This window comes from Dama dama, chromosome 10 (assembly GCF_033118175.1).
Source record: "Dama dama isolate Ldn47 chromosome 10, ASM3311817v1, whole genome shotgun sequence".
NCBI lineage: Eukaryota > Metazoa > Chordata > Mammalia > Artiodactyla > Cervidae > Dama > Dama dama.
This window is the reverse complement of record NC_083690.1, coordinates 20,598,363-20,619,608: the sequence shown is the minus strand read 5'-3', so window position 1 is coordinate 20,619,608 and position 21,246 is coordinate 20,598,363. Positions and strand designations below refer to the sequence as shown.

At 38.3% G+C, this 21,246-nt stretch overlaps 1 protein-coding gene across 1 annotated transcript in view; it reads right to left on the bottom strand.

Annotated features, from left to right (window-relative positions):
• The window catches only part of LOC133063215 (phospholipid-transporting ATPase ABCA3-like), a 215,743-nt gene that overhangs the window by 103,290 nt on the left and 91,207 nt on the right, over positions 1-21,246 (bottom strand). The window contains exons 13-16 of the mRNA XM_061152338.1: positions 12,075-12,230; positions 11,558-11,768; positions 8,146-8,296; positions 4,921-5,019 (exon numbers count right to left, since the gene is read on the bottom strand). Of these exons, the coding sequence (XP_061008321.1) occupies positions 4,921-5,019; positions 8,146-8,296; positions 11,558-11,768; positions 12,075-12,230 (617 nt within the window). The remainder of the gene's footprint in view (positions 1-4,920; positions 5,020-8,145; positions 8,297-11,557; positions 11,769-12,074; positions 12,231-21,246) is intronic.

The following is a 21,246-nucleotide window of genomic DNA, read 5'->3' as shown; positions in this document are numbered from 1 at the left end:
GCTTGCTCTTGGAAGAAAAGTTATGACCAACCTAAACAGCATATTAAAAAGCAGAGACATTACTTTGCCAACAAAGGTCTGTCTAGTCAAGGCTATGGTTTTTCCAGTAGTCATGTATGGATGTGAGAGTTGGACCATAAAGAAAGCTGAGAGTTGAAGAATTGATGCTTTTGAACTGTGGTGTTGGAGAAGACTCTTGAGAGTTCCTTGGACTTCAAGGAGATCAATCCAGTTAATCCTAAAGGAAATCAGTCCTGATTATTCATTGGAAGGACTGATGCTCACACTCCAATATTTTGGCCACCTGATGCAAAGAACTGACTCATTGGAAAAGACCCTGATGCTGGCAAAGACTGAAGGCAGGAGGAGAAAGGGACAACAGAGGATGAGATGGTTGGATGGCATCACCGACTCAATGGACATGAGTTTGAAAAGCTCTGGGAGTTGGTGATGGACAGGGAAGCCTGGTATGCTGCATTCCATGGGGTTGCAAAGAGTCAGACACGACTGAGTGACTGAACTGAACTGATTTATTTGAATTTTTTTTCTTTGTTTTTTGTTCATTCATTTCTACTAGTTGGACGCCAATCACTCCACAACTTTGCAGTGGTTCCCATCATACATCGACATGAATCAGCCATGGATTTACATGTATTCCCCATCCCGATCCCTCCTCCCACCTCCCACTCTACCCAATCCCTCTGGGTCTTCCCAGTGCACCAGGCCCGAGCACTTGTCTCATGCATCCAACCTGGGCTGGTGATCTGTTTCACCCTAGATAATATACATGTTTCGATGCTGTTCTCTCGAAACATCCCACCCTCACCTTCTCCCACAGAGTCCAAAAGTCTGTTCTGTACATCTGTGCCTCTTTTTCTGTTTGGCATATAGGGTTATCATTACCATCTTTCTAAATTCCATATATATGTGTTAGTATACTCTATTGGTCTTTATGTTTCTGGCTTACTTCACTCTGTATAATGGGCTCCAGTTTCATCCATCTCATTAGAACTGATTCAAATGAATTCTTTTTAATGGCTGAGTAATATTCCATGGTGTATATGTACCACAGCTTCCTTATCCATTCGTCTGCTGATGGGCATCTAGGTTGTTTCCATGTCCTGGCTATTATAAACAGTGCTGCGATGAACATTGGGGTGCACGTGTCTCTTTCAGATCTGGTTTCCTCAGTGTGTATGCCCAGAGGTGGGATTGCTGGGTCATATGGCAGTTCTATTTCCAGTTTTTTAAGAAATCTCCACACTGTTCTCCATAGTGGCTGTACTAGTTTGCATTCCCACCAACAGTGTAAGAGGGTTCCCTTTTCTCGACACCCTCTCCAGCATTTATTGCTTGTAGACTTTTGGATAGCAGCCTTATTTGAATTTTATTGTATCAAAAGAAATAGCTTTTCTCCCTACTGTGAAAAAAATAGAATTACTGTATGATCCAGCATTTCCTCTTCTGGGCATATTCCAAACGGAATTAGAAGCAGGATTATTTTATATGACATTCCAAGCAGCATTTATTCATAATACCCAAAATTTGGAAGCAACATAAGCATCCACTGACCAATGAATGAATGAGCAAAGTGTGGTATATAATACAATGGGATACTATTCAATTTCCAAAAGTAAGGAAATTCTTCAATATGCTACATTATGTATAAACCTTGAGGACATTAAGCGAAGTGAAAGAAACCAGTGAGAAAATGAAAAATACTGTATGGTTCCACTTAGAGTAGTAAAAATCATAAAGACAGAAAGTATAATGGTTGTTTCCAGGGTAGGGGTAGGAAAGAAGGGAGAGTTATTGTTTCATATCGTTTCATACCCAGATATTCAGTTTTACAAGATGAAAAGAGTTATGGTGATGAATATTGGTGATGGTTGCACAACAATGAAAATACCACTGAACTGTATATGTAAAAATATTCAAAATGTGAAATGCATGTATATTTTAGCATGATAAAAAAAATGAAAATAAAAAAGGTTGGAAAGGAGACTCTGTAACAGACTATGACATTAACCCATAGAAGAGACAACCTAAGTGTCATGGCCCAAGGTTTTAATTTGAAATTCCCAGAAGGTGGTAGAGCATCTATTGTGGAGATAATGGTTTTAAATGACATTAATTAATTCATTTATTCATTCAAAAGAAGTATCAAATTCTGTGTCAGGTATTGTTTGGGGCCCCAAGAATAGCTAGTGAACAAAACTGACATGGTCTCTGCCCTTATGATGCTTGATCTAATTAGGCTTACAAAATAAATTTCTTATTATCATTTTGCTCCCTATGCAACTTGCCTAGAGACACACACGATGACATTAAATGGCAAAGATGCCATAATCATTATAAATCATTCTTATTATAGTTCATTATAAATTAATGAAGCAGCCTTTAGTTTATATATATTAGTCTTCAGTGAACTTATTTACCCTAAGTCAGCTCTGAGACACTGACAATTTTAAATCCCTGAGTCTGAGAGAATGAAATCTAGATGTAATTATGTCATTACCCTATCAAAAAAAGGGCATTTTGTAAAACCTTTGATTGGTAACCATCTGACTTTGCTAGGTAACAGCCTGAATTCTCTGAGCATTTTCATTTTGCACTTCTGCACAGTGCAAGAAACAAACTGTGTACAAATTAAATACATTTATAGAAATGTAGGGGAGGAAAATTTGCCACCCCCAAATGTCTCTTTCCATGTGGGCAAGCTGAAAACAATCGAGCCTAAAAGACTCAGGAAAGTCTTTCTTTTTACTTCCATCTAAGCCTTTGACTGTGTGGATCACAATAAACTGTGGAAAAATCTTAAAGAGATGGGAATACCAGACCACCTGACCTGCCTCTTGAGAAACCTATATGCAGGTCAGGAAGCAACAGTTAGAACTGGACATGGAACAACAGACTGATTCCAGATAGGAAAAGGAGTACGTCAAGGCTGTATATTGTCACCTGCTTATTTAACTTATATGCAGAGTACATCATGGGAAACGCTGGGCTGGAAGAAGCACAAGCTGGAATCAAGATTGCCGGGAGAAATATCAATAACCTCAGCTATGCAGATGACACCACCCTTATGGCAGAAAGTGAAGAGGAACTAAAAAGCCTCTTGATGAAAGTGAAAGAGGAGAGTGAAAAAGTTGGCTTAAAGCTCAACATTCAGAAAACTAAGATCATGGCATCTGGTCCCATCACTTCATGGCAAATAGATGGGGAGACAGTGGAAACAGTGTCAGACTTTATTTTTTTGGGCTCCAAAATCACTGCAGATGGTGATTGCAGCCATGAAATTAAAAGATGCTTACTCCTTGGAAGAAAAGTTATGACCAACCTAGAGAGCATATTAAAAAGCAGAGACATTACTTTGCCAACAGAGGTCCGTTTGGTCAAGGCTATGGTTTTTCCAGTGGTCATGTATGGATGTGAGAGTTGGACTGTGAAGAAAGCTGAGCACTGAAGAATTGATGCTTTTGAACTGTGGTGTTGGAGAAGGCTCTTGAGAGTCCCTTGGACTGCAAGGAGATCCAACCAGTCCATCCTAAAGGAGATCAGTCCTGGGTGTTCATTGGAAGGACTGATGCTGAAGTTGAAACTCTAATACTTTGGCCACCTCATGTGAAGAGTTGACTCATTGGAAAAGACCCTGATGCTGGGAGGGATTGGGGGCAGGAGGAGAAGGGGACGACAGAGGATGAGATGGCTGGATGGCATTACCAACTCGATGGGCATGAGTTTGAGTAAACTCCAGGAGTTGGTGATGGACAGGGAGGCCTGGCATGCTGCGATTCATGGGGTCACAAAAAGTTGGACACGACTGAGAGCTGAACTGAACTGAACTGAAGCTGCCTGAAATATTTTGGAAAAGGGCCTTTTCTAGGAATAGAGCTATTATGAGAGGTATCTGCTAAGAATATAGGTTAGCTGTGTGGAGGAAACTCAGGCAGGGACTATAGATTAAAGTCTATTCTGTGTCCCTTAGTTTCTGCCTGGCCCAGCAAATGTATTTTTACCAAACATTTGCTTTTTTCAGCTCCATTTGAATTGTCTTCCTCCCTTTTGAATTCCAAAACCTCTACTCCCAACATCTTTTGTCTTGAGCTGAAGATGGTATTTAAGGTGAGGGTTTCAGCCATTTTAGTTAGTTACTTAGTGTTCCTGGGTCTCTCCCATGTATATATGTTATTAAACTTTTGTTTGATTTCCTCCTGCTCTATCTCGCATCAAGTTAATTCTTAGACCCGTCAGAAGCACTTAGAAAGGTAGAGGAAAATTTCTTCCTCCCCAACAGAAACACGCTTAGCTCAAAATTTTAAAGTCATTTCTAGTTAATTTTAAAGTCATTTAAAGTTAAAACTAGAACTTCTCCTATGGTGACATAGACATATTAATCCTTTATTTTTCTTGGTGGTGGTGGTTTATCTGTGACGTCATGTCTGACTATTGTGACCCCATGGAGTGTAGCCCACCAGGTTCCTCTGTCCATGGGATTTCCCAGGCAAGAATGCTGGAGTGGATTGCCATTTCCTTCTCCAGGGGATCATCCCCACCCAGGAATCAACCCAGGTCTCCTGCATTGTGGGTGGACTTTTGCATTACCGGCAGACTACTGTATTGAGTGCCAGATGCTTTACTGACTGAACTGAAGGGGAAGACTTTTTTTCTTGACTAACTCCTAAATCTTTTACCACAAACAACAGGGCCCAAGCTCAACATCTTCATATAGGCTCACCTGAAAATACAGAAATTCAATAGCATTATATATATATATATATATTTTAAATATATATATTTAAAAAGGCATAACTGCAATGACTTTATTCCAATGCCAACTGGGTGGGGTTTGCTCTCAAACTGATGCAAGATTTTAGAGATAGAAGTTTTGTAAGTTTTTTTAAGGTCATTATCACTCACTTAAGGAAGACTTCTTCCATGGTAGTGATTGAAGCACCAAAGTTGGCAATGCCCAGCTCTTCTTTTTTCATTTCCAGAACATTAAACAGAGCTTCGAACCTGGAAAGAGAGAAGGAAGAGGAAAGGAAAATACTAGTACAAGTCTAGAAAATACTAGCACAGCTCCTCTTAAATGGAATCAAGAAAAAAAAATATGAGCACTTACTTTTTTCCCAATTAATATATAACTTTATGTCTAATTGTATTCTTCCCTATTTTAAAAAAAATTTTTAATGTGGTAAAATGTATAAAACATTAAATTTACCATTTCACCATTTTAAGTGTTAAATTCATTTAAGTTTAAATCCAAGCAGCATTAAAGACACTCACAGTGTTGCACAATCATTACCACCATGCATTTCCAGAACTATTTTATAATCCTAAAATACACCCCTTCCTCCATTTTCTCAACTTCACTTTATTTTCTGTTTCTATTAATTTGCCTATTTTATGTGCCTCACATAAGTTAGAATCATACACTGCTTGTCTTTCTGTGTCTGGCTTATTTCACCTAGCATCATTTTTTTCTAGGTTCATCCATGTTGTAGCATGTATCAGAATTTAATTTCTTTTTAAGGCTGAATAATTGTTGTATGAAGACATAACTTCATATGCTGCTTATCCATTCATTCATAAGTGGGCATTTGGGTTGTTTCTACCTTTTGGGTTTTGTGAATAATGATGTGAACATTGGTGTACAAATGTCTGCTTGAGCTCCTGCTTTCAAATATTTTGGGTATACTCTAGCAATGGAATTGCTGTGATCACACGGTAAGTCTATGTTTAACTTTTTGAGGAACTAGTATACTGTTTTCCATGCCAGACATACCACTTTATATACCTAACAGCAACACAAGAGTTTTCAATTTTCCACATTGCTACCAATATTTACTTATTTTTGTTTGTTTTTTATTTTCCTTTCCCTAACTAAAGGAGATCAGTCCTGGCTGTTCATTGGAAGGACTGATGCTGAAGCTGTAACTCCAATACTTTGGCCACCTCATGTGAAGAGTTGACTCGTTGGAAAAGACCCTGATGCTGGGAGGGATTGGGAGCAGGAGGAGAAGGGGATGACTGAGGATGAGATGGCTGGATGGCATCACCGACTCAATGGACAAGAGTTTGAGTAATCTCCAGGAACTGGTAATGGACAGGGAGGCCTGGCGTGCTGCGATTCATGGGGTCGCAAAGAGTCAGACACGACTGAGCGACCGAACTGAAGTGAACTGAACTGAATGAGTAGTTATGTCAAGCATCTTTTCATGTGCTTATTGGCAAATTGTATACTTCCCTTGGATAAATGTTTATTCAAATCTTCTGCCCATTTTAAAATTAGGATATTAGAGCTTTTTGTTTTTAGATGTGATTTCAATATTGTTTTGTTCCATAATAATTTCTGGTTGGCCATGGGAAAGATACTTTGTAGCTCTTTATTCTGTAACGCTTATTGTGAAACAAATGGAAATAACAAAGAGATACTTACTTTACCAAATTTCTCCCCACTAAAACTTGATCTTTGATATAAATTTTTTTGTCCTTTTAAAAAATAATCAACATATTTTCTATAAGTGTTAAGGACTATAGCTAGTTAATAAAAGTTAATTTATTCCCATGTGGTTCCTGCATCAAATGGGAAAAGAGTTCAAATTACAGGAGGTGTAAATCACTAAATGACAAAAAATGTAGTTACTGAAGTACAAACTGCATATCAAGGAAGAAAGATTTAATCAAATAGGTAGGTGAATTGTATGGCAGCTTTGCTACTTGTGTAGTTATATCAAGAATCCTAAAGAACAGTATTACCAAGGAAGAATGAACACTGTTTTAGGTTCAAAGACTTCCTTGGTGGCTCAGACGGTAGGGCGTCTGCTCACAATGTGGGAGACCCGGGTTCAATCCCTGGGTTGGGAAGATCTCCTGGAGAAGGAAATGGCAATCCACTCCAGTATTCTTGCCTGAAAAATCCCATGGGCAGAGGAAGCTGGTAGGCTACAGTCCATGGGGTCGCCAAGAGTCAGACACCACTTCACTTTCACTTTCTTTAGGTTCAAAAGATCTCCAGAAACCCATCGACTTCTTAAACACTCTCATTCTTAGTGAGGGACTATCAAGAATATAAATGATCAGCCTTGGAGGTGGTGGACTAAACACTCTCCATCTGCTAAATTTCCTCTGTATTTTAGTTAAATTCCATTTCCGTCTAACTTTATCCAGCTTGGATATTGGTTCTATTCTCGCCTTTCAGTTCAGTCTGACCCTGCTTCCTATGACAATTTGTCATGTGACTCCTTGTCATTTTTATTCTTTTCCTACTATACTGACCTATTCTGTGAATTACACAGGTTATTGACATCTAATTCTGGTAGTTTTTTCTCTCTCTTTCATTAATTGGTCTATAAATATCCTGTTAAAAAAAACTTCATTGTAAACAAACATAGTCTTTCCTAACTTTATGATACATATTTTATGCTATGTTAGATAAACTCACTGCCCATGGCCCAGAAACCCGCATCATATATGTTAATATTAATCTGTGTGACTAGTTGTTCATTTCCCAGTTGCTAGCCAAATTAATTATAGAGGAGAGACACACAGATGGGAATCCCAGGTAGAATTATCATCAGTGTGTCTCTCCTGTATAATTAGTTTGGCTAACTACTGAGATCAAATTCCTAGTTTTCTCTGTGTTATTGTCACCCTTGCTCCAAGAGTTGCTTGTTTAAGCTGCTTTTTTTCATCACCTTATATTTCCCTAGACTTTATTCACCACACATAAAATTTATATACCATAAGGACCATACCATTAGTTATCCCTTATTAACCAGGAAGTTATAAATATTAGGTTGTAAACCTTCCTCCGACTCTGCCACCCGCAAAAGAAAAATGGAAAGAAAAATATTAATGTCTTGAATGAACTTGAACTTACTAGGCAAATTTCTGTACAGTGAGAGAAATCTTCAGCTGTGAAATCAACTGTAGTTAGCAAATGACAGCTATAAACTCGATACTTGGTTTGTTAGTAAAATACTACCGATGAAGCTTTTGTTGTTGTGTAGACACTAAGTACTGTCTGACTCTTTGCAACTCCATGAACTGTAGCCTGATTCACTAAACTTACTAAACCCTAAAAATTAAAATGATTTCTGGTCACCCAAACCATTCATCTAGGACTCTCTGAAACTATACCTGTGTGCATGCTTTTTGGGTAGGATAAATGATAATTCAGCTCCAAGACAGCTCTCCAAAATGGCATCTGGAATATGAGACTGAATAATCGCACAGATCTTTTCAAGATCACAATATGGTTCCTTCTCCATGAATATATGATATCCAGCACCTGAGAGAAACCATTTAGAAGACCAAATGAAGCAGTTTTATACTTTTCCATCTCCTTTTAAGAGCAAATTTTGCTCTCCATGATTCAGTTACCTAGGTCCACAAGGAAGAAGACATGATATGTCACAGACATTCTGCTAGGACTCTGAAGAGCCTCACACCTAAAACTTCTAAATGTTATTCTAAGAACTAAGACACTGAATAAACAGCAACTTCCTCTGTAATTTCAATCACTTTCTCAGTGAATAATTATAATCTAGTGTATACAATCAGATATAGTAGATATATGAAGAAAGGCCCCTGTTATGTGGCTACTTAGTTTTTGAAACTGTTATCTTGATAAATATTCTTTTATTATCACTGGCTGTCCATCATGTATTAAGCACTAATTTTGAACCTGGGGATAGAGCAGTGAAAAAGCAGGTAAAAATTCCTGTCTTCATAAGAGCTACTTTCTAGTTGAAGGAGACAGGTAATAATTAAGAGGATTAAGTTGAAATATATACTGTATTATAAAAAATAAAGCAGAGAGGAAGATATGAAACATTGAAGGAATGTTGTTAAATTGTAGACAGAGATCCATGGAAAGCCTGAGAAGACCTTAAAAAATCAGAGAACTATTATTCTTAATTAGTGCATTGCCTATATAGAAAAACTATTTTTTGGAATTTGAGGAAAATTCCATCACTTTTGTATGTATGCATTTCATGATACAAATGAACTTACTTACAAAACAGAGACTCACAGACTTAGAGAATGAACCTATGATTGCTAAGGGGAAGGGATAGTTAGGGAGTTTGGGATGGACATGTACACGCTGCTATATTTAAAATGGATAACCAACAAGGACCTACTATTTAACATATGGAACTCTGTTCAATGGGAAAGGAGTTTGGGGAGAATGGATACATGTATGGCTGAGTACCTTCTCTGTTCACCTGAAACCATCACAACATTGTTAATCAATTATGAGTGAGTGAGTGAAGTCACTCAGTTGTGTCTGACTCTTTGCGACCCCATGGACTGTAGCCTACCAGGCTCCTCCCTCCATGGGATTCTCCAGGCAACAGTACTGGAGTGGGTTGCCATTCCTTCTCCAATTATACCCCAATACAAAAAAAATGTTAAATAAAACAGATGAAAGATTGCATTTGGAATAAAAAAAATAAATGTATGCATTTCAAATGGTCATTGTATTTGCATTTATATTTCTTATTAATATTTTAAAAAAGAATAACACTTTTCAGCATAGATCTCTTAGCTGAAATCTGACTTATTTATCTAGCTTTTAGTAGGAAAGACACTATTTCATTCTACAAATGAGGCAACCTCAGAGAATGAAGGGACTTATCCATTATTTACTAGCTTTAGAAACCAAAACTATTACAAAAATAATACTTAAATAATATTATTTTTCACTTCTCAGGAATCATGACACAATAAATTTCTCAACTGTCTTGTCCTCTTAGGACCTGAATCAACAGAAAGTGTCTTCTTTTGAAGAGATGCAAGGAAATTAGTGAGAGCTGAATGCTGATTTTTGATGGAATTTCCTATTCTATCAAAGAACTGAACACAAATTCTAGGCTTTTGAGTAAAATGTAAGTTCAGTTTAAGTTTATTTAAGGCTTAGCAACTATAAGAAGGGGCTTCCCTGGTAGCTCAGTTGGTAAAGAATCTGCCTGCAATGCAGGATTCCCTGGTTCAATTCCTGGGTCAGGAAGATCTGCTGGAGAATGGATTGGCTACCCACTCCAGTATTCTTGGGCTTCCCTTGTGACTCAGCTGGTAAAGAATCTGCCTGCAATGCGGGAGACCTGTGGGAGACCTGGGTTTGATCCCTGGATTGGGAAGATCCCCTGGAGAAGGGAAAGGTTACCCACTCCAGTATTCTAGCTTGGAGAATTCCATGGACTGTATAGTCCACGGGGTTGCAAAGAGTCGGACACAACTGAATGACTCTCACTTCATTTCACTTCACTAATTATAAGAAGGGACCTGAATGTCTCAAAGTATTATACCTTTAAAATATCTAGTTACATACTATGTATTATTTTACAATAATAATATAGTACAATTAGTGAATGCTATTAGAAAGCATTATAAATTATCAAAAGCATACTGTTTAAATCATGTGGAACTTGACTCAGGCATCCCCAATTCAAATGGCATAAATCTAATTTTAGATAGCTTCCCTCCCCCTACTTGTGATAAAGGTCCCTAGTGTTATTTGCTCAGCTATGTCTGTCTCTTTGTGACCCCATAAACTGTATCCTGCCAGGGTCCTCTATCCATGGAATTCTCCAGGCAAGAATACTGGAGTGGATTGCCATTTCCTTCTCCAGGGGATCTTCCCAACCCAGGGACTGAACCTGCGTGTCCTGCATTGGCGGGTAGATTCTTTACCATCTGAGCCACCAGGGAAGCCCCTAGGTACAGAAATCCCTATAGAACTCAAACCTATAATGTGATCATAAACTTTGAACTAAATGGATATATAACTATGACTTATCTGGGCCACAGTTTTTTATTCTATAAAATGAAGTTGTTGTTTTGAGTATCAAATATGCTGCATAAAGTGGATACCATAATAACCAGTGTAGAAGAAATACTTAAGGTTAGTTAAAATGAATTAAAATAGTGAATAAATGAAGAAGGAATTCATCCTTAATTACTTTCATTAACATTTATACCCTACAATTTTGAATTCCTAGGACTGTAATTTTAGCCTTCATTATCAACTTTATCTCCTAAAAAAGTTTTATCAAAGTCAAGGACTGTATTATTACACTGACATGATTCTTTCATTCTACACTACATCCAGAGTTATCTCGTCACACTGGGGATTTGATATCGGTTTGGCAAATGAGAAACTAGGCTCATAAACAATTGATTGCTCTAGTTTCTCCCCTGAACCAATCAATCACTCAATAAAATAAATACATCTGAGCGCACAATTGCATTCCAAAGACAAAGAAAACTGTTAGTACATGCAAAATGGGAGCAATAAGTATGGCCTTTATAGGTTGATAAAAGCATTTCCTGAGTCTAAAGCTATGTATTTGAGGAAAAAGTAAGAACGTATAAGTAATACGTAGATTGTAAAGGGCCTTAAAAACTAACTAGAATAGTTGCCACCTAATTAATAAGACAGAGGAAGTCATTGAAGTTTTTGGTATTTAGAAAAAAATATCATTGAAATCTCATTAGAAAAATATTTTTAAGCAATCAATATCCTAAGAATAATCAAAGGGAGAGGGACCGTATGTTTTTTTCAGGAAGATTGAAGAGCCACAGCACTGCAGGGTCCCCTTGACCATGATGGCGATTCGGTCGCCCAGGATGTCCGCTTCATCCATATAGTGAGTGGTCAGTAAGATTGTGCGATCACGTTTAAACTGCTGAAGGACATCCCAAGTGGCTCTCCTTGAGACTGGGTCCATTCCAGACGATGGTTCATCAAGTATCACTACCTAAAAGCCAGAAGAACAATTTCATAACCATTGAAAACGGATGCTATAGTACATGTCGGATAATTTACTATTTGAGGGGAACACTTTTAAGTGAAGACTGAGAATCTAGACTAAAAACACTAGTAAAAGCAATCCCAAACTAAACAATTGAGCCAATATTGCCAATTTCCTCTGATCATTATTGCCAATGTTCCCTTAAGATTCATATCAACTCTCAGGTTTTTGCCAGCTTTCTAGACTGGTTGTCAGAAATCTATTTTTAGTGTCCCCTCTCCCTGCCCTCCTCCATTCTCTCTTCCTTAATACCTTGGAGCCCCCTAAAAGTGCTATAATGATGGAGAGTTTGCGCTTCATTCCTCCACTCAGAGACTTTGAAAATGTATCACACTTTTCTAGCATGTCAAAAGCAGACAGCATATGGTTAATTTCATTAGGAGACATCTTTTGATGTATACTTTTTACCTAGAAAGAGGAGCCAGAATTTACACTATGCATTTAGCCTTATCCTTAGAAATTTCTTAGATCTTAAGTTTTCTTATATATCTATACAGATAAATAAAGTTTCTGGTAACTATATCTTTAAAACATTTTATACTACCTCTGTTCTGACGTTAGCTATATAGTGTCTTCTTCCCATTGCCTCCTTTTATGTCTAAAGTAGCGTTCCTAAATTTAAAAAAAAATGTTTTTTCATAATTAATAGACACACCTGAAGCTCATGAACAGAGCGAAAAAAGAAACACATCTGTAGCTTCCACATATGATGAAGTAAGCACACACACCCCTTATCTCCTACTGAACTCAATTATTAAACCTGTAAAACTACTAAAAGGTAAAGCAGCATTTGGAACAGGAAGAACACCATAATTTAAAGTGCCACTGAATTTTAAATGGTCAAGTTTACCATTTTCACTTATGTATCCCATAGTCTGAACTGAAAAGCAATGCAAAGCATTCATCTGAGCACTGCAGAGCAGACAGAATAAGATTAAGGAAAAACTTTCCAGTTTGGGCTTGAAGAGTGCAAAAGGGAAGATCCCTAAAGCTCTGAGAAGGTGTAGAAGAGGCAATCCTAGTTTTTCCTCTGAGGAGGGGAAACTTTTCAGTTCAATGGATTCATGCTTCAGAAAAGACATAACCAAACTTAATTGCTTTTTACCACTCTGTCTTCCTGCCACTTGGTTGTGGCTCAGTCACGAAAGTGGGTGATTTCTGGCAGGAGGACTAAAAATTGGAATCCTAGGGAACCAGAATGCTTGGGAGATAATAACAGAGAGGAGCAAGAAAGTGATACCATAAAGTTGTTCATGAACTCTTGTGTTTATCCCATTGTTTGCACATATGGATCTCATTAGTACGTGATTAGGTGAAGTCTAAGTTGCTTCAGTCACGGTTGACTCTTTGTGACACTATGGATTGTAGCCTGCCACGTTCATCTGTCCAAGGGATTCTCCAGGCAAGAATTCTGGTTGCCGTGCCCTCCTCCAGAGAGTCTTCCTGACCTAGGGATTCAGCCTGCATCTCTTTATGTCTCCTGCATTGGCAGGCAGGTTCTTTACCATGCTAATGAGTAAATTCCTAACCAGGTGTGAGCTGTGTATATGATAATATATACACAGAGAGACTGGAATAGTACTGCGAAGACTACACCTGACATTGGACCCACAACCCACAGAGAAGATATAAATAAGATGGAGAATCTCATGAAGCATTGTTGAAAATATCAAGGATAAAAATAAAAACTAACAGGCACACAAAGAATCACAAAAGTCTCAACTCATATAGTCAACAGACATTAGTGATTAGGTGGCACAGATGTTGGGATTAACATAGAAAGTATCATCAGAGAGAGCAGCTGGGAGCTGACCTGCCTGCCAGTCATGCTGTGATTGCTTCCTGGCTTTGCTGTCTTTGCTGAGGTCCCTGCTGCTGGACTCTGGCTCCAAATTTAACCTAAAGTAGGTTAAGATGGTGAAACAGAAGGATCCTAAGGTCACCTCCTCTCATGAGCACACCAAAATCACAACAATCTGCAGAACAATCATTGCTGGAAAAGTCTGAAACCTACCAAAAAAGGTCTTTTACAACTAAAGACATAAAGACGGAAACACAGTGAGACAGGTATGAGGGATGGCCTTGCAATATAATCAAACCCCATATCCCTCAGTGAGCAACCCAAAGGCTGGAGAAAATTGTATCACAGAGGTTCTTCCACAGAAGTGAGCGTTCAGAACCCCATGTCAAGCCCCCCAGCCAGGGGATCTGGCACAGGGAAGAGGAGCCCCCAGGGCAGTTGACTTGGAAGGCTGGCAGGCCTAGACTGCAAGAGCTCCACAGGATAGAGGGAAAAGAGACTTTACTTTCAAAGGGCATACAAAAAACTCACATGCACCAGGAACAAGGACAAAAGCTGTAATTTCATAAGAGCTTGGGCCACAACTACCTGCTAGTCTTGCAAGGTCTCCTGGGGAAGCAGGGGTTGGACATGGCTCACTCTGGGGACATAGACACTGGTTATGGACACATAGGGGAGAGTATTCTTCTGCATGAATTCTCCTGGAGGCTGACATCTTGCTTGGGTCATTAGCACAAGACCGGGCCCCACCCAAGAGTCAATAGGCTCCAGTGCTAACATGCCTCAGCTAAAATGCCTCAGTCTAAACAACTAAGTCACTGGGGCTATACTCCCATTCATCAGCAGATGGGCTGCCTAAAGACTCTCTAAGCATACAGACAATTATAAACAAGCACTTGGACAGCTCTGCCCAGCAGAGGGCCAAGACTCAGCTCCACCCACCAGTGGGCAGGCAAGAGCCCCTCCCACCAGGAAGTTTGCACGAGCCTCTGGACCAGTCTCACCTACCAGAAGGCAGATATCAGAAGCAAGAAAATTATGGTCTTGAAGTCTGCAAAATGAATCTGTGAATCCTGGCCAGGCACTACCCTTGGAACAGCTGGCCCCTGGCCCTTGAAAAGTGCAGTGCTGGGACAGAAGGCCAGCAAGGTTGAGAAACATAACTAATCTTTCACATACATAAACATACAAATATCAATTTTGACAAAATTAGGTGAAAGAGGAATATGTTTCAGATTAGGAACAATACAAAAACTCAGAAGAAAAACTAAGTGACATGGATATAGGCAAGCTACCTGGGAAAGAGTTCAGCGAATTGATTATAAAGATGATCCAAGAACTCAGGTGGAGAATGTATGCACACAGTGAGAAATCAGTGTTTTTTTTTTTTAAACAAAGAATTAGAAAATATAAAGAACAATGAAATAGAATTGAAGAATACAATAACTGAAATGAAAAGTACACTAGAAGGAATCAGTAGTAGACTAAATGAGGAAGAATGGATAACTGAGCTGGAAGACAGAGTAGTGGAAATCACTATGGCTGAACAGAAAAAGGAAAAAAAAGTGAAAAGAAATGAAGACAGTTTAAGAGACCTCTGGGACAACATCAAGCGTGATCATATTCATATTATAGGGGTCCCAGAAGGAGAAGAGAGAGACAAAGGCCCTGAGAAAATATCTGAAGAAGTAATAGCTGAAACGTTGCCCAACTGGGCAGGGAAACAGTCACCCAAATCCAAAAAGACCAGAGAGTCCCATACAGGTTTAACCTGCAGAGGAACACACCAAGACATATAGTAAGCAAACTGACAAGAGCAGAAAATAAAGAGAGGATATTAAAAGCAACAAGAGAAAAGAAACAAATAATATACAAGGGAACTCTCATGAAGCTGTCAATTGATTTTTAAGCATAAACTCTGTAGGCTAGAAGGGAGTGGCTTGACATACTCAAAGTGAAAAACCTACAATCTAGAATATTCTACCCAGGAAGACTCTCATTCAGATTTGATGGTGAAATCAAATGCTTTACAGACAAGCAAAAGCTAAAACAATTCAGCACCACTAAATCAACTTTACAAGAAACACTAAAGAATATTCTCTAGGCAGAAAAGAAGAGGCCACAACTAAACACAAGAAAATTATGAATGGAAAGCTCACTGGTAAAGGCAAACATACAGTAAAAGTAGGAAATCATCCATACACAAAGCTAACAGGGAGGCTAAAAGACAAATGTAGTAAAATCATTTATATCCACAATAAGCAGTTAAGGGATACACAAAACAGTTAGACACAAAATAGAGTATCAAAAACAGTAATCATGAGGGGACAAGAGTATAAATGTAGGGTATCTAAAATGCATTTGAAATGGAGAGCAGACCCCTACAACAATACACACACACACACACACACACACACACACACACACACACACACATATACATATATATGAAGTGAAATGAAAGTGAAAGTGGTTCAGCTGTGTCTGACTCTTTGTGATCCCATGGACTACAGTCCATGGAATTCTCCAGGCCAGAATACTGGAGTGGGTAGCCTTTCCCTACTCCAGGGGATCTTCCCAACCCAGGGATCGAACCCAGGTCTCCCACATTGCGGGTGGATTATTTACCAACTGAGCCACAAGAAAAGATGTGTGTATATACACACACTGCTATACAAAAGCCTCATGGTAAAAACAGAACAAAAATCTGTAATAGATATACACACAAAAGAGTAAAAGGAATCCAAACATACACTATAGATAGTCATCAAATCACAAGAGAAGAGAACAAAAGAAGGGGAGAAAAGAACAAGAAAAGCAAATTCAAAACAATGAACAAAATGGCAATAGGAACACACATAGCAGTAATTAGCTTAAATGTGAACAGATTAAATGCTCCAAACAAAACACATAAGTGGCTTAACAGATACAAAAACAGGAAAGTCACTTCAGATCTAGAGACACATAAGAAACAGAAATAAGAAACTCACTTCAGATCTAGAGAAACATATGGACTGAAAGTGAGGGGATGGACACATGCCAAAAATGGGGTAGAGAAGGAGTGGTAGGCCTAGGCCCCCCCAGGTGTTCTTTGGGGGTCCACCTCAGTATGGTGATGGGTAGAGGGGATAACTGAGTTCTAACCTTTATAAATAGGGACACCCCAACCTCTAGACAGACTTATAATTTTTATCCTGATTAGCCATTTTAAACCAACAAGGAATTAAAAAATAATAACCCTGATCTAAATTAAAAAGAAAAAAATGAGGGAATGGAAAAATGTATTGCATACAAATGGAAATCAAAAGAAAGCTGGAGTAGCAATGTTTATATTGGACAAATAGACTTTAAAATAAAGACTGTCACAAGAGAACAAGAAGGACACTGTATAATGATCAAAGGATCAAGAAAAAGATATGAGAATTTAAAACATATATGCATCTAACATAGCATCGCAACACATAAGGTGCATGTTAACAGATATAAACAGAGAAACTGACAGTAACACAGTTATCTGTAGTAGTAGAGAAAGTCACTCAGTCGTGTCCGACTCTTTGAGACCCTGTGGACTGTAGCTTGCCAGACTCTTCTGTCCATGGAATTCTCCAGGCCAGAATACTGGAGTGGGTAGCTGTTCCCTTCTCCAGGGGATCTTCCCAACCCAGGAATCAAATCCAGGGTTCCACATTGCAGGCGGATTCTTTATCAACTGAGCCACCAGGGCAGCCCTGTTATAGTGGGAGACTTTAACACCTCATTTACATTAATGAACAGATCATCCAAATAGAAAATCAACAAGGAATCACAGGCCTTAAATGACATATTAGATCAGATTGACCTTAGTGATAGTTACAGAGCATTCTATCCAAGAGCAGTGGAATGCACATTCTTTTTAAGTACACGTGGGACATTCTCCAGGATAGATCACATGAGCCACAAAGCAAGCCTCGGTAAATTTTAAGAAAACTTAAATTATGTCAAGCATCTTGTCTGAAAATATGAGGCCAGAAATAAACTAAAAGAGAAAAAACTGCAAAACCCCACAAATACTTGGAGGCTACCCGATAGGCTAGTAAATAACGAATGGATCACTAAAACTGTTAAGCAGGAAATAAAAAATACCTAGAGACAAATGACAGTGAAAACACGACAACCCAAACCCTATGTGTGTGTGTTAGTTGCTCAGTTGTGTCCAACTCTTTGTGACCCCTTGTGCTGTATGTAGCCTGCCAGTTTTCCCTGTCCATGGGATTTTCCAGGCAAGAATACTGCAGTGGGTAGCCATTCCTTCTCCAATGGATCTTTCTGACTCAGGGACTGAACCCAGGTCTGCTGCATTACAGGCAGAGTCTTTACTGTCTGAGCCACCAGTGAAGCCCCCATACCCTATGGGATGCAGCAAAAGCAGTTCTAAAGAGGGAAGTTTTTGGCTTACCTTGCGAAACAAGAAAAATCTCAAGTAAACAACTTAAACTTATGCCTAAAGCAACTAGAGAAAGGAGAACAAAACCCAAAGTTTGTTGAAGGAAAGAATTCATAAAGATCAGAGAAGATATGAGTGAGATAGAGTCTAAGAAAAAAATAGAAAAGATAAGCAAAACTAAAGGCCAGTTCTTTGAAAAGATAAACATAATTGATAAACCTTTAGCCAGGTTTATCAAGAAAAAATGGGAGGGGGCCCAAATTAATAAAATCAGAAATGAAAAATGAGAAGTTACAACAGATACCATAAAGATACAAAGGATCATAAAAAAAACTAGTTCAAGCAACTATATGTCAATAAAATGAACAGCCTAGAAGAAATGGATAAATTATTAGAAATGAACAATCTCCCAAGACTGAACAAGGAATAAATAGAAAATATGAACAGATCAGCTACCAGAACTGAATCCATAATTTTAAAACTCCTAATAAACAAAAGTCCAGGACCAGATCTCTTCACAAGTGATTTGTACCAAACATTTAGAGAAAAGTTAGCCCCTACCCTTCTGAAACTATTCCAAAAAATTGCAGAGGAAGGAACACTTCTGAATTCATTTTATGAGGCTGTGCATGTGCTAAATTGTTTCAGTCATGTCTGACTATTTGCAACCCTGTGGCCTGTAGCCCACCAGGCTCTACTGTCCAAGGGACTCTCCGGGCAAGAATACCGGAGTGGGTTGCCATGCCCTTCTCCAGGGGATCTTCCCAACCCGGGGATTGAACCTGTGTCTCCTGTGCCTCCTGCACTGCAGGTGGATTCTTCATCACTGAGCCACTGGAGAAGCCCCTCTATGAAGCCATCTGGTATCAAAAGCAGATGAAGATATCACAAAAAATTATAAGGCAGTATCACTGAGAAACAGATGCAAAAATCTTCAACAAAATACTAGCAAAATGAATGCAACAATACATTAAAAGGATCATACACCAGGATCAAATGGGATTTATCCTAGGAATGCAAGGATTCTTCAATATCCACTAGTCCATCAATGTGATACACTATATTAACAAATTTAAGTATAAAAAACCATGTGGTCACCTCAATAGATGCAGAAAAACTTCTGATAAAATGCAACATACATTTATGATAAAAACTCTTCAGAAAGTGGGCATAGAGGGAACATAACTCAGCACAATAAAGGACATATATGACAAACCCACAGCTAACATCATATTCACTGGCAAAATGTTGAAAGCATTTCCTCTAAGATCAGGAACAAGACAGGATGTTCACTCTTCCAGCAATCAAAGGAGAGGGAGAAATAAAAGCAATCCAAATTGGAACAGAAGTAAAACTGTCACTTTGCAGATGACATGATGCTATACATAGAAAATCCTAAAGATGCTCCCAGAAAACTACTAGAGCTCATTAATGAATTTGCTAAAGTTGCCAGATACAAAATTAATATACAGATATCTGTTGCATTTCTACACATTAACAGTGAAAGATCAGAAAGAGAAAGTATAGAGATCATCCCATTTATCATCACATCAAAAACAAACAAACAAACAAACAAAAAACCTAGAAATAAACCTATCTAATGAAGCAAAAGACCTGTACTCCAGGAACTACAAGATGGTGATGAAAGAAACTTAAGAGGACATAAACAGATGAAAATATATATCTTGCTCTTGGATTGAAAGAATCAGTATTGTTAAAATGACCATACAACCCAACACAATCTACAGATTCAAAGGCAATCCCTATCAAATTACCAACTACATCTTTCATCTTTCACAAAACTAAAAAAAAAATTCATAATTTGTATGGAGACACAAAAGACCCTGAGTAGTCAAAACAATCTTGAGAAAGAAGAGTGAAGCTGGATAAATCATGCTCCTTGACTTCAAAGGAGACTATACTACAAAGCTACAATAATTAAGCCACTATGGTACTGGTACAAAAACAGACACATAGATCAATGGAACAGGACAGAAAGCCCAGAAACCAACCAGACACTTATTATCAATTAACCTATGATGAAGGAGGCAAGAATACAAAATGGAAAAAAAGTCTCTTCTATAAGTGGTGTTGAGAATACCAAACAGGTACATATAAAAGAATGAAATTAGAACCCTCTCTAACACCACATGCTAAGATAAACTCAACATGGATTGGAGACTGAAATGTAAGACCATATACTGTCAAACATAAGACCATATACTGTCAAACTCCTAGAGGAAAACATAGGCAGAACACACTTTGACATAAATTACAGCAATATTTTTTTGAATCCATTACCTAGAGTAATGGAAATAAAAACAAAAATAAACAAATCAGACCCAGTTAAACTTAAAAGCTTTCACTCAACAAAGGAAAACATCAACAAAAAGAAAAGACAACCTACAGATGGGGATAAATATTAGTAAACTTTGTTACTGACAAGAGATTATTAATAATTTACAAAATATAAAGACACCTCATATCCTTAATAACAAGAAAAAACCCAATAAAAAAATAAGCAGAAGATCTAAATAGACATTTCTCCAAAGAAGATATACAGATGGCTAACAGCCACATGAGAAGATGCTCTATATCACTAATTATTAGAGGAATGTAAATAAAAACTACAATGAGATATCACCTCATGCAGATCAGGATAACCATCACTAAAATGTCTACCAATAATAAATGATAGAGAATGTGTGGAGAAAAAGAACACTTCTGCACTGCTGGTGGGAATGTAAATTGGTGCAGCTTCCCTTGTGGTTCAGCTGGTAAAGAATCCGCCTGCAATACGGGATACCTGGGTTCTATCCCTGGGTTGGGAAGATCCTCTGGAGAAGGGAAAGGCTACCCACTCCACTATTCTGGCCTGGAGAATTCCATGGACTGTATAGTCCATGGGGTCGCAGAGTCAGACATGATTGAGCGACTTCCACTTCACTATGGAAAAAGTATGGAGGTTCCTTAAAAAACTAAAAATAGAGTTACCATATAATCCTGCAAGCCCACTGCTGGGCATGTATTCAGAGAAAACTCTAATTTGAAAAGATACATGAACCCAAAGTTTCATGTCCACTGACAGATAAATGAAGATGTGGCATATATACACAATGAAATATTAGCCACAAAAAGAATGAAATAATGCCATTTGCAACAACATGGATGGATATAATAGAGATTATCATATTAAGTGA